This window comes from Setaria viridis, chromosome 4 (genome assembly GCF_005286985.2).
Source record: "Setaria viridis chromosome 4, Setaria_viridis_v4.0, whole genome shotgun sequence".
Taxonomy (NCBI): Eukaryota; Viridiplantae; Streptophyta; class Magnoliopsida; order Poales; family Poaceae; genus Setaria; species Setaria viridis.
The window spans coordinates 26082470-26095205 of NC_048266.2; the positions used below are offsets into that span (position 1 = coordinate 26082470).

The following is a 12736-nucleotide window of genomic DNA, read 5'->3' on the forward strand; positions in this document are numbered from 1 at the left end:
TATTAGGTTGAGATTCTTCAATTACCATCTCAGCCCATGCTAAAACTTTCCATGGTATTGCTTCTTTATAGTATATCAACCATTATAACTTGGTCCTGTATTATAGACGGTTAGATGTTTTGTTTTTTCTCTATTTTCCTTTGATTAATGTGGGAATTTCTTGAGAGTCTCTAATTAGTGTAGGGATAGATAGATGATTATAAGGATTGCTTGTTCGATAAACACTTAGATATATGTCATGTTTTCGTATCCATTTCACTATCAAGCTATGCGCCTATGCCCATGCTACAACCCTCAATTTCTCTGAACACTTCCACGCTATTTTCATATACTATACTGTGACTAATGCTCGCGAGTGACAATGACTAGTAACTAGCCGAAAAACAAAACCACAAAAGAAGAGGAAAATTACACATAGGTCGAGTCCATCACTTCAGAGACAGCCTTATGCATGCCTTCTAGTCTACTCCGTGGTGACGGACTGGTACACTTGCTGCATTACCTCTCTGAAGCGACCAATATCCAGGGTGACGTTCTGGCCCTCAAGGAAGATCTCCCAAAGTTTACCCTGGCGGTGCAGGGACTGTGGGTCTGTGAACACGGGATGGTCCCTGGGATACTTCTCGTTCAGCGTGGTCTCCTCCGCGGTCACCTCGTACTCTGCATACTGGAGCCCCATATCCGGCACCGGATCGCCGAAGTCATACCTGCATGCCACCTTCATCTCCCCCCAGGGAATGATCTGAACAATCGTGGCATTATGAGGCAAGAACACCATGTTGGTTAACCCAGCGCCATGGACGCCGACCATCACATCGCAGGAGTTCGCCACCCCGGCGAATCGGCCCATGTCACTGGCGTCCTTCGGTCCAGCAGCAACCACTTCAAAGCCGAGATCTACCATGGCGGTGATGACATCGGCCTCATTCGTTATTGCCCTCGAGTGGCGCCGCAGAACCATGACAAGCCGAGGCTTCCTCCCTGAGCTCCTGCTTATGGGGCTCGTCCATGGCCGCTGCAGAGAGAAAATAGACCTGAGGAAGTCACGGAACCCCATCATAGTGTAACCGTTCCGGGAGAGAGCCGGGTCGATACCAAGGATCCTGTGACTCTCCAACCCAACGCGTGCTGATGGGAAGCAGAGCACCACGGTATCGGCATCGAAGTCGATGACCGGGTACATGGACAGAGCGGCGAGGATCGGCCTGAACTTGGCAACCCATTTGGGTTGGTAGTCAGTGATGAGGAGCTGGACGCGGCCATTATACTCCCGGGCCGTGATGTAGAGCGGGGCGATGAGGTCGCTCATGGCGTGGAAGAAGTTTGTACCGCAGCCACCGGTGGAGAAGACCACTGTTGGCACGTCGTGCCTGACCGTGCACCGCGGTGGGATGGTGAAACTGTAAGGTGCTGGCGGCATGGATCGCATGGTGACCTCCCGCATCCTCGACATGGTCTCTTTCTCCCACTTTCGCGTGTATGGCTTGACCTTGATCGTTGAATTCTCTGGGCTGAAGGTAGATGCTGAGACGACGTAGACTGTGGCCGATTTGCCATGGATCCGCAAGTCGCCTTCCATTGTGCAGACGTCAGAGTGAACGCTGCTGAAGTCGCAGGTTAACTTGCTGATTGGTGCTGCCACGTCTGCATATATGTATCACACAGGAATGATAGAAAAATCTTTAATTTTATTAATGCCATTCTTGGGCAAATTAAACATTTGCGTGCATATGTTCAGGTAAATTAATTGTATAACACATGTAAAGACAAAACATGAATCAAGATAAAACATCGATTGTATAACTAATAAATAAATACGGAATGCATGATAATCGTTCTTGAAGGCATAGATGTATACCTGAATTTATCAATGAAGTATCTTTTGGGCTGTTCGTGGCAAGCATTTGGTGTGGTTGGTTGTGCTCTGCAGAAAATGAAAATAGATTGGTATCAGCTTTCATATTTTTTTTAGATAATGATCAGCTTTCATAAGTAGTGCTAAGTGCAACAGCCATGTAATGCAAATACAATACATACATACTTTAAACTATACTAAGGAAACGGTAGATTATTAAGGATAGCAAACAGACATTTTCCTATTTTATATCTAAGCACACTATGACTTAAAATTACGTGGCCCATTAGGCCATAGTTTGTGATTTTGGTGATTGAGTGACAAAATAGTTATTGGGACTAATTCTTTTTCTAGCATGTACCTTGCAGGTTTTCTAGGTCTCAAGTATGCAAACCAAACCATGGCAAGATCCAAATCATGGTATTTGAGTGTCCAAGCTATGGTATTCTTGATATCCAAGCTATAGTACCAAGTGACCAAGCCATGGTATCTAGGAGTATTCTATGGTATTCAAGCTTCCAAGTGATAGAGAAAATCCAGAGAGAATAATTCTAGAGCATCCAAATCACGGTATCTTTGGTGCTTGCATTGGACGAGTTGGTTGGAAAAATGCACCATCGGATGTTCCGATCGTCACCAGAGAAGCGTTGGAGCAACCATCGAAGCAATTGGTACGCTGTGAAGAAGTCAAGTCAAAGTCAGACCATCGAATGTTTCGATGGCCCCTTTTCTAGTAGCGTTGGACGAATACTGGGGAGAAGGATTTGAAGACAAAGAAAACTAAGTAGCATCGGATGATACGATGGTAGACCAAGGGGAGCGTCGGATGAAGTATATTTACTTTGCAAAGTTCCAGAGAGATTTTGGAAAAAAAAATCCTTCAGCACTGGATGTTCCGAGGGTACCATCGAATGAAGCGTTGGATGAATTTTGGATGAGTCAGTGAAGAACTTGGGTGCGGGGAGACCAACGGCTAGTAGCACTGAATGTTACGATGCTACCCAAATTGATACCATTGGAACGTCCGATGGTCTACTTTAACTAGCTATTGGGGCAGTGGCTCTTTGAGTCCTTGGACTATTAATACCCCCTCCACTCGCCCATTTGAGGTTGCTAGAGTGTGCAGAAGTCCATTGGAAATCAAGACTCATCAAAAGCACATCAAAGCCACCTAAAGTGCATAAGTTATTACCCAAAGGCTTAGAACAATCTTAGGATAGTGATTAGTGCTAGGATAGGCCTAGAGAAGAAAGAGTGCAACGTGTGTCTGCCTTGTAATTGGTTCTAGGAGTGAACTGCAGTTGTACAAGGTGTGCCGGCACCTTGGAGCCTTGGTGGCTCGCCAGCAAGTCTTCGACTCTCTGGCTTAGTGTGGAGCGGCATTGATGACCATGTGCGGGGACGTGGAGACCCCTTCCTTTGTGGAGAATCTCCTTAGTGGAGAGAACATCAAGATGACCAGGAAACTTGGCGTGAGCTTTAGTGGCCAAGCCTTTGTGGCAAGTCAAGGCATGTCCTCAAAGAGACTTGGTGATCGGGAAGCAATACTCTTGTGTGAGTGCTTCAACAACGTGGACTAATGGTGGCTTAGTACCTATCGATACCACGGGATAAATCATCATGTCAAGAGTTTGCTTCCCCTCATTCTCCTCTCTTACGTTTCTACATTCCATACTTGCAACTTGTGTCTTTACTTTCTTAGTGTAGTATCTTGCTAGAATTGGCTCTAGGTTGCAAAACTTATTTTGGGATAAGGGTTTTACACTAGATCAATCATAGTTGCACATCTTGATAGCATGATCTAGTTTAAGTTTGATGCAAAAGTAGTGGAAGCCATAGGTTAACGTTTTAAGTTGCCTAATTCACCCCCTCCCCCTCTTAGGCTACGAGCACTGATTTCTTACGGAGTGAAACCAACCATAATAACAGTCAACTTGAGCTGCATGGAGATTAGATTCTATGAAAGGTTTGCAAATGAGTGTTCACAATATCACCAGGGGTGGATTTGGGCCCTAGGCTGCCTAGGCTGTAGCCCGGGGCGAGGCCCATGAACAGTGGAAAATTGCTTCATAAAAATGGCATAAAAAGGCCTATCAGCCTATTAGCCCACCCCGAGAAGGAGAAAGCCCAGTAGGTCAGCAGGCCGTCGCGGGCCTCGCGGCGTCGGTGTGTCGCCCTAGCTGGCTCGTTGCGCCGCACCGCATTCACCCTCGGGCCTCGGTCCCTCGCGGTCGCGCACTCACCCGTCGCCCTGCCTCCCTGTCCGCCTGACCGCCTCCCTCCCGAGTCCCAACTCCCGCACGGCCGCACCGCAAATCCACCCGCCGCACCACCACCTACGCCGGCCGGCTGGTCCTGGGCTCCGGCTGCGCCGCGCCTCCGCCGGCCGCGCGTGTAGCCACCTGCGGCCGGCGGCCCCGGCGCCCCGCCGGCCACCATCCCCAGCTCCCCGCGCGGCCACGCGCCAGGGCGACCGCCGACTAGTGGCCCGGCACTCCTCTGGTCCTCCGCGGCTCCGCGGTCACGCGGCGCCGGCCCCATGCGGCCGCGCCCCTGCCCAAATCCGCCCCTGCCTGGCTGCCCCCGTCGGCCGGCGGCCGCCCAGCCCCCAGCGGCCCAGCCCCCTGGCGGCCTGGCGCCTGTCCCCTACGGGCTGTGGCCAAATCTGCTCCTCAGGCCTGAACCCTTGCCTGGCTACCCTTGAAGGTAGGCTGCCTAAAGGCCTGAAGTGTTGAGGACTTGAGGTTTCTTTTTTTTTTTTTGAAATTTGCTCTATGAATCTATGATTGTTGATTGCTACTGCCTACTAGCAAAATCATGAATATTTCATTTCATTGACCGATTGAGCAGGACTGGTATTTGAGTATTACTTTGCAACTGCAACATTTCATACCTTAAAATCTAGAATGGAGAAATACTATGCTAAAAAAAGATGCGTCAAAGAGTGGTGGTATTGATGAAGTCAGAAATGATGATAATTTTGACAGTTGTATTGATCTTGGTAACCTTGCTGAGAAGATGGTTCAGACCGGAAGAGATACAACTTTTCCTTTGGTGTATCGTCTCATTGAACTTGCATTGATTTTGCCGGTGGCAACAGCAACAGTTGAAAGATCCTTCTCTGCTATGAATATTATCAAGACTGAATGAAGAAATAAAATGAATGATGATTGGTTGAATAGTAGCATGATGTGCTATATTGAGCGAGATTTGTTTGTGTCGATTGAAGATGAAAAAATTCTAAAGCGCTTTCAAGGCTTAAGAAACCGTAAGATAAATTTGCCAAACGAGGGCTCAAGGTGCGTGTTGTTTACTTGTATTAGTCTATTTCAATACATAATATTATCTTGCTTTATATAGGGCTGAGATGTTGAAATTCTTTATGTAGAATTGAGGACGTCGGAACAAGTGGAAGTGGTGTTAATTCATGAAGACATGTATGGTTCTTTTTTTATCATGGAAGACTCTTAATTTGGTACTTTTCTACCTTCAATATTCTATGTATTGTTTGAGTCTATTGGTTGAATTGTGCTCTTTGAAAAATATGTTATATTTAATAGTGTATGACTAGTAAGATTTTAAATCTTATATTAGTTAGCCCGGGGCGGACCTCGTTTCTGGATCCGCCACTGAATATCACAATCTTTAAGATTGTAACATTTGAATAGCACACAAATCAGTTAAGTCTTATTATATACTTTTATCCTTGCAAATAAAAAAATAAAGTATAAGACTTCAGTACACAGTGATTCGTTGACAGCGTACATAACTAGAGCACTACACTCGTAGTCACTAGTTTCGAGCTAGTAGAACGTGAAGGAACTGCATACTCAAGAATCGAATCAGAATCAAAGGAGAGGCCACATGGCATATATTGTTGTTATTCCCAGTATAAACTTGGACAAAATTGTTTCTTCCCAGATCATTGCCAAACATACCTTCTCCAGTTTCTCGCTTGACACTGTCATGCGGCTGCTGCCATCTTGCACCGTCCAAACCTTGAATATTATAAAAATTAACTATATATACTATGATATGCGTAACCTGAAAGTTCAGTGTGCAAACACTGTATAGCTCACCTAAGGTTAAATCCTTGTGAACCATTTTGTCTGCGAGTTTGATGAATCCAGTCTCCCGAACTGCACAGAGTTGAAGGTGCTTTTTAGTTTTGTAGGATAGTAGTCATAACTCGTAACTTGTCGTCGTAGAGTTAAAGGGTTTAAAATGTTTTCCCAGTGGAGAATAAATTAAAAGGGCAATCGTAATCATGATGATCTTCTGTTCGTCACGGTAGTTCTCGATCAGTTCCTTGGTACAACATAGTAATAAGTGAAGGATACTTCCAGTGGAGGCAAATTAAAAGGCCAGAATGTGTTTATTCCATTACCAAGAAATATATATATGTTTTCACTAAAGGAATATTTGCTCCACCAGTCCTTAGAAATTCATCCTCGTAAAAAAATTCCTTATAAACTTTAATTAATTATACTGTACTAAGCACTAGCCTAGGGTTCTGTGAAATCTAAGCCCTTCAGCATATTTTTGTTGGGGGCACCTGCTGAAGGAAATCGTAAAAGAGCAATAAGGTTTGGATGCCACACTGCTCTATGATGATCCATGATTAAAGACGGGGAAAAAAGGATAATTACACTATTAGTATAATTAAAAATATATGAGGATAAAGTAATCCTCTAAATCTATATCTAAATTACACACCTCTTCCATTATATAAAATTAACTAAAGAAACCCCTAATCTTCATCAAAATTACACGATCATGCCGTTATAAACAATATTTAAAATAACCCCCTAAATTTGTAACTAAATTGCCCACCACTAATACTTATAAAAAACTTAAAATAACCCCTTAAATTTGTATCTATACTACCCATGTATACCATTATTTAAAATAACATGAGGTAAACCTACATTTTGATCCAATCACCTTAATTAAAAATATACAATAATATATGGGTCTAAATCGTCTATTTATTACACTATTATTATATGATATAATAACTAAGGTATATACGCATGATGTGCGTCACCATTTATAAAGATATAGAGCAAGTGATGATAATATTTGTTTCTATGTTAAAATTATAGCTCAAACTTAGGTTCCATTAAACAAATTCAAATGCATACCTGCGATGCAAAGTGAAAAGTTAAAGATTATAAAGTGGATGAAAATATTATAGAGTAATTACTAACTAAAACATGTCACAATCAGACGAAGACAATAATAAGTATATATCTATATAAGTATTGTGTTCGAATATTTAACAGTTACTCATGGTAATAGTTTTGTAGCAAGGTGGTCTTATTTTTTTCATTGGAGACTTCGCATTACTTCCCACGAGACACGCTATAAAAAGAAAAGTCAAATTCTAAAAATTCTCAAAAAAATAAAAAACATCAAACACCAATCCTATAAACTCTAATAATCGTCATTGATCTATTATATTTTCTAAAAAGTTACCCACCACTATCATTATGAAAATATTCAAAATAAACTCTTAACCTATATCTAAATTATTGAGGTCTGCCATTATTAAAAATAATCTAAAATAACCTCATAATCTTCATCCAATTTACTCATACTTATATTATAAAGCATAATTGAAAATGTCATTCTAAATTTGTATTTAAGTAACCCACGTATATCGTTATTAAAAATAACATAAAGTAAACATCTATATCTTAATCTAATTATCTTCATCTACATCAAATAGAAATGTTCAAAAATAAACTAATATATGATTCTAAATTACCTATTTATGTCATTGTTAATATAGAAATACTAAGTTAAAGTATATACACATGATGAGTGTCACCATTTAGACCATTTATACATGTATGTGAGGAATTGATGAAAAATATTGATTTTATGCTAAACACAATGTATGGAGGTGCGATACAAAATGAAAAAAAGTGTGAATGTGGATCAAAAAGTTTATAAAGTAATTATAATTAAAAATCAATCACAACTTGATAAATATGAGTGCATATCTATATGAGTATTATGTTGAAGTATTGAAAAAAATAAGAAAGTAGCAGGTAAATAATTTTAATTATTAGCTAGAAGTTTAATGTCTAAATATATAATTTTCAGATTCAATAGCTTTTAAAAACACTTGCCCGTTTGGGAGCACGGATTGATGCACTGCTAAATTAATAGGGCAATCGTAACCTATGATCTTCAGTTCGCCACGTACGGTAGTTCTTAGTTCCTTTAGTACAGCATTGTAATAAGTGAAGGTTCGATACTTCCAGTGTTGGCAAATTAAAAGGCCCGAATTTGTTTATTCGATTACCAAGAAATATATATATGTTTTCACAAAAGGAATATTTGCTTCACCAGTCCATAGAAACTTTATCCTCGCAAAAAAAAGTCCATATAAACTTTAATTAATTACATTGTACTAAGCTCTAGCATAAGGTTTTGTGAAATCTAAGCCCTTCAGCACATTTTTGTTGGGGCCACCTAAGGAAATCGTAAAAGAGCAATAAGGTTTGGATGGTACACTGCTATACTATGATCCATGACATAGACGGGGAAAAAAGGATAGGCCAAAAAAATAATGCAAATCGATCCAAGAAATGATCACCGGCTGATCACTAACTGAATGACAACCTTGGTTTGTCTGTTTCATAAAAAATTGATCTTACTTTCTCCAAACGAAACAGTGCGTGGCGACTTAGAGCGAGCGACCTGCGGCAGGAAACCAGTCTTGAGCACGATGAGAACCAGAAGAGGAGGCAGCAGAAGCCACATCGCCGCCGTCCAGCTGCTCCCATGCTTGGTGCCCTCCTGCCTGCTCCCTCTCATCTGCCACAAGCTTCTGCACGCCTCCCTCTCCTGTCTCCTGCCACTAGTGAGCTAGTGCTCCCTCCCGCACGACTTCTTTTTATCTAGGCACGCGGCCTGGATCGCAGATCTCATTCCATGTGTTGACTTGTGCGCAGCATTAAATCCCATGCACATGCACGCACGCTAGCATTGGCGCATAGATGGGAGAGCGATCGATTTGTTAAGAGGACGATCACGGCAGCGTGACACATTTTTATTTGGGACCTGCCGCGTGTTGGACTATTGCATTTGCATCACCGTTAGGCTTGCTGCAAGCCGAGCCACATGTAGTTGTTTCAAACGTTTAGTTGACGATCAGAGCTGTTTGTTGATTGCATGAAACCTACGACTTCTCCATATTTTCTACTAGAGAAGCTAATGGGAGCGCACGTACCTGGGTTATTTTAGTTGTAGTTTTTCAGCTTGTCGTTTTCTGGAGAAATTTATTACAGTAGGCAGTAGATGGCCACAGAAATAAGAGGAACTTGCAAGGTAGGTTCGATTTGCCAAAGCTCTGACAACATCAGGACTTCTGAGTGCTTTGGTCCTTACTACCTGGACAAAGGCAGCTGTTCCGTTGGAAATTAAGGTGCACGATGCCCTATGCTAGAACGGTTCAACAATTCTTTTTTTTTTGGGCAACGAGAGCAGTTCTTTATTTAATCAGAAGCACCGGTGGATAAATTAGCCAGGTATAAATAACAATTTCAGAGGCACGAAAACTGTTTTTTACCCGAAAAATCTGATTCCGTGACAGATATGCTCGAGTCAGTGAGTCACTAGTCAACTCCTCTAGTCCTCTCTGTGTGGATTCATGGAGGATGGTGCTGTACATGGATATATCACTACGTGAAACCTTAAATTTGCCGAGTGTATTTTTTTTGCCGAGTGTTTTTTTGCGAGCACTCGGCAAACAAGCTCTTTGCCGAGTGCCAAGCTAAAAACACTCGGCAAAAAAAATACACTCGGCAAATAGGGGCTTTGCCGAGTGTCAAATAAAAAATACTCGGCAAAGCCCCCTCTTTGCCGAGTGTCAAAAAAAAACACTCGGCAAAGAGGGTAGTTTGCCGAGTGTCAAAAAAAACACTCGGCAAATAGGGGGGTTTGCCTAGTGTTTTTTTTTGACACTCGGCAAAAAAATAATTTTTTTTCCGCTTTTCGCCATGAAATTTTTTGTACTACCCACATACAACATGTGGTACTCCAAGTTAAAATTTGGTATATTTTTGTATTTATTTGCTATATTTGTTTAATTAATTGAATTTCAAGGAAATTTTTGGTATAAGTCAAGTTTGAACTGCAAATGATTCAAATTATGGAACAAAATGAGTAGAAAAATGATATTCATATTATTCGGCCCTATTTGAGACCTGACCCATGAAATGACAAGAAATTTCGAACATCTTGTTCAGGAAACACGACCTCGAACGTGTGGCAGTAGTATTTTTAAATTATAAAAAAAACAAGCAAAGTCTGAAAATCATGAGATTTGTCATGATGTGATGATATCATAGGTGGAGGCTGTGGAAAAAAATTGAGAATGTTTTGCACATTTCGTAACATACGATGTTTACAAACTGAAGCATCTTAGAAGAAGATTAATAACATTGAGAAGGACTGCATAAGATTTGGAGTCAAAATAACGGTCGAGTTTTGATTTGACTACAAAACTTTTTGTATAGTCAATAGAGAATATATATTGGTTCGTGTGAAAATTTGGTATTTTTTTTGAAATGGTTGGATATTTTTTAAATTTTTTTCAAAATAAGTTTGCCGAGTGTCCTACGTTGGACACTCGGCAAAGAAACCCTTTACCGAGTGTCCACGTAGGACACTCGGCGAACGTTTGTTTTTCCCAACCCCGCACCGGCCGCACCGGCCCCCGCACCTTATCCCCCGCACCTTATCCGGCCCCGCCCCCCAACTCCCGAAACTAGCTTCCTCTAGATCTCCCCCCCCCCCCGCCCCCGGCCCCGCCGCCCGCCGCCCCCCGCCCCGCCGCCCGCTGCTCGGCCGCCCGGCCGCCCGCCGCCCCCCGCCCCGCCGCCCGCTGCCCGACCCCGCCCGCCGCCGCCCCCTTCGGATCTGGCCGCCGCCGCCCCCTTCTTCCCCTTCCCCCGCCCCGCCACCCGCCGCCCGACGCCCGGCCGCCCGCCGCCCGACGCCCGGCCGCCCGCCGCCCGCCGCCCGGTCGCCCGCCGCCCGACCCCGCCCGCCCGCCGCCCGCCGCCCGGTCGCCCGCCGCCCGACCCCGCCCGCCGCCGCCCCCTTCGGATCTGGCCGCCGCCGCCCCCTTCTTCCCCTTCCCCGGCTCCCTCCCCTCCGGCCGGATCCGCGCCCCCTTCTTCCCCTCCGGCACGGATCCGGCGGCCCCCACCTTTCTCCCCTCCGGATCTGGCGTGTGGAGGCGGGCGGGTAGCGGCGGGCGGCAGCGGGCGTGGCGGCAGCGGCGGGCGGCAGCGGCGTGGCGGCAGCGGGCGGCAGCGGCGGGCGGCAGCGGGAGTGGCGGCAGCGGCAGCGGGCGGCAGCGGCGGGCGGCAGCGGCGTGGCGGCAGCGGGCGGCAGCGGCGGGCGGCAGCGGGCGTGGCGGCAGCGGCAGCGGGCAGCAGCGGCGGGCGGCAGCGGCGTGGCGGCAGCGGCGGGCGGCAGCGGCGTGGTGGCGGGCGGCAGCGGGCGGTGTGGTGGCCGTGGCCGTGGATGGCCTGGGCGTGGCGGCGGCGGTGTCCGGGTATGTTTTTTTTTTTCGGGAAATATTGTTTGCCGAGTGTTTTGTGCCACTCGGCACACCCTTTGCCGAGTGCCCGAGCAAAGACACTCGGCAAAGTCAACTTTGCCGAGTAAAACTTTGCCGTGTGCTCGTCGCCGAGTGTTACACTCGGCAAACACGTTGCCGAGTGTTTTCAGGGTGTCGCCGAGTGCCTGGGGCACTCGGCAATTTGTAGCTTTCCCGTAGTGTATTCTGCTGTTGAAGGTTCATAGGCCCCGTTTGCTTGGAGCTTCTAAAATTCCTATCACATCGAATATTTATATACTAATAAGGAGTATTAAATATAGACTAATTACAAAATTAATTGTACAGATGGAGGCTAATTTTCGAGACGAATCTATTAAGCCTAATTAGTTCATGATTTGACAATGTGGTGCTACAGTAAACACGTGCTAATGATGGATTAATTAGGCTTAATAGAGCTCATGTTTGGTCCTCCTAATTAGTCTCCGAATATTTGATGTGACATAAATTTTAGTCCAGCCTAAAGATCAACCACACCTTAGGGCCTGTTTGGATGCAGGCTGCTAAAGTTTATCACCTATCATATCGGATGTTTGGATACTAATTAGGCATATTAAACATAGTCTAATTACAAAATTAATTGCACAGATGGAGTCTAATTCGTGAGATGAATCTATTAAGCCTAATTAGTCCATGATTTGACAATGTGGTGCTACAGTAACCATTTGCTAATGATGGATTAATTAGGCTTAATAGATTCGTCTCGCGAATTAGACTCCATTTGTGCAATTAGTTTTGTAATTAGCTCATATTTAGTCCTCTTAATTAGCATCCGAACATCCGATGTGACCCTGCTAAAGTTTAGCACCTCGTATCCAAACACCCCCTTAGTCACTTTTGGAAAATCGGTTGCTAGCATGCAATTCTGGTTTATCGCCGTACACCGTCCTTGGCTGCAAACAATCGCCTTCATTCAGATGGTGCGAGTCTCAAATCCCTGAGATAACCTGACGATCGAGCTATCTCTGGTTTTCCTTGAATAACTGAAACTGCTACATCAACTTTTGTGAAGAACTGGAACGGGCAACTAGAGGGGGTGGATGGAAGTCTTTAAAATTCTTGTTCAAGAATAAGGTCTATATCCCGATTGACACCCCAAACACATCTCGCTTCTGACACAAGTCAACTCGTGACAAGATCATTCTAGAAACGATTACAAAATGCTCAAAGCGTAGCGGAAGTAAAATAATAAAGCACGCGTTAAGAAACTGTCACCAAATTAACCTGTCAAAAGAGCTCAT

At 44.4% G+C, this 12736-nt stretch overlaps 1 protein-coding gene across 1 annotated transcript; it reads right to left on the reverse strand.

Annotated features, from left to right (window-relative positions):
- Window positions 1-245: 245 nt before the first annotated feature.
- LOC117853947 (beta-1,2-xylosyltransferase XYXT1) lies at window positions 246-8717 on the reverse strand. Its single transcript, XM_072293455.1, has 5 exons — window positions 8524-8717; window positions 5935-5994; window positions 5649-5853; window positions 3850-3920; window positions 246-1644 (listed from the first exon to the last, which is right to left on the reverse strand). Exons 1-5 carry the CDS (start codon window positions 8681-8683, stop codon window positions 464-466), a joined length of 1677 nt encoding a protein of 558 aa, XP_072149556.1. The 5' UTR covers window positions 8684-8717; the 3' UTR covers window positions 246-463.
- Between the last annotated feature and the right edge of the window lie 4019 nt (window positions 8718-12736).

Excerpts from the sequence above, each read along its gene's own strand:
- LOC117853947 (XM_072293455.1), bottom strand. The coding sequence starts at position 8,683 with ATGAGAGGGAGCAGGCAGGAGGGCACCAAGCATGGGAGCAGCTGGACG. Across the intron at positions 5,995-8,523 it reads CACTGTTTCGTTTGGAGAAA|TTCGGGAGACTGGATTCATC; the intron begins GTAAGATCAATT and ends AACTCTGTGCAG. Across the intron at positions 3,921-5,648 it reads GTTCTACTAGCTCGAAACTA|CAATTTTCCACTGTTCATGG; the intron begins GTGACTACGAGT and ends ATTTTTATGAAG.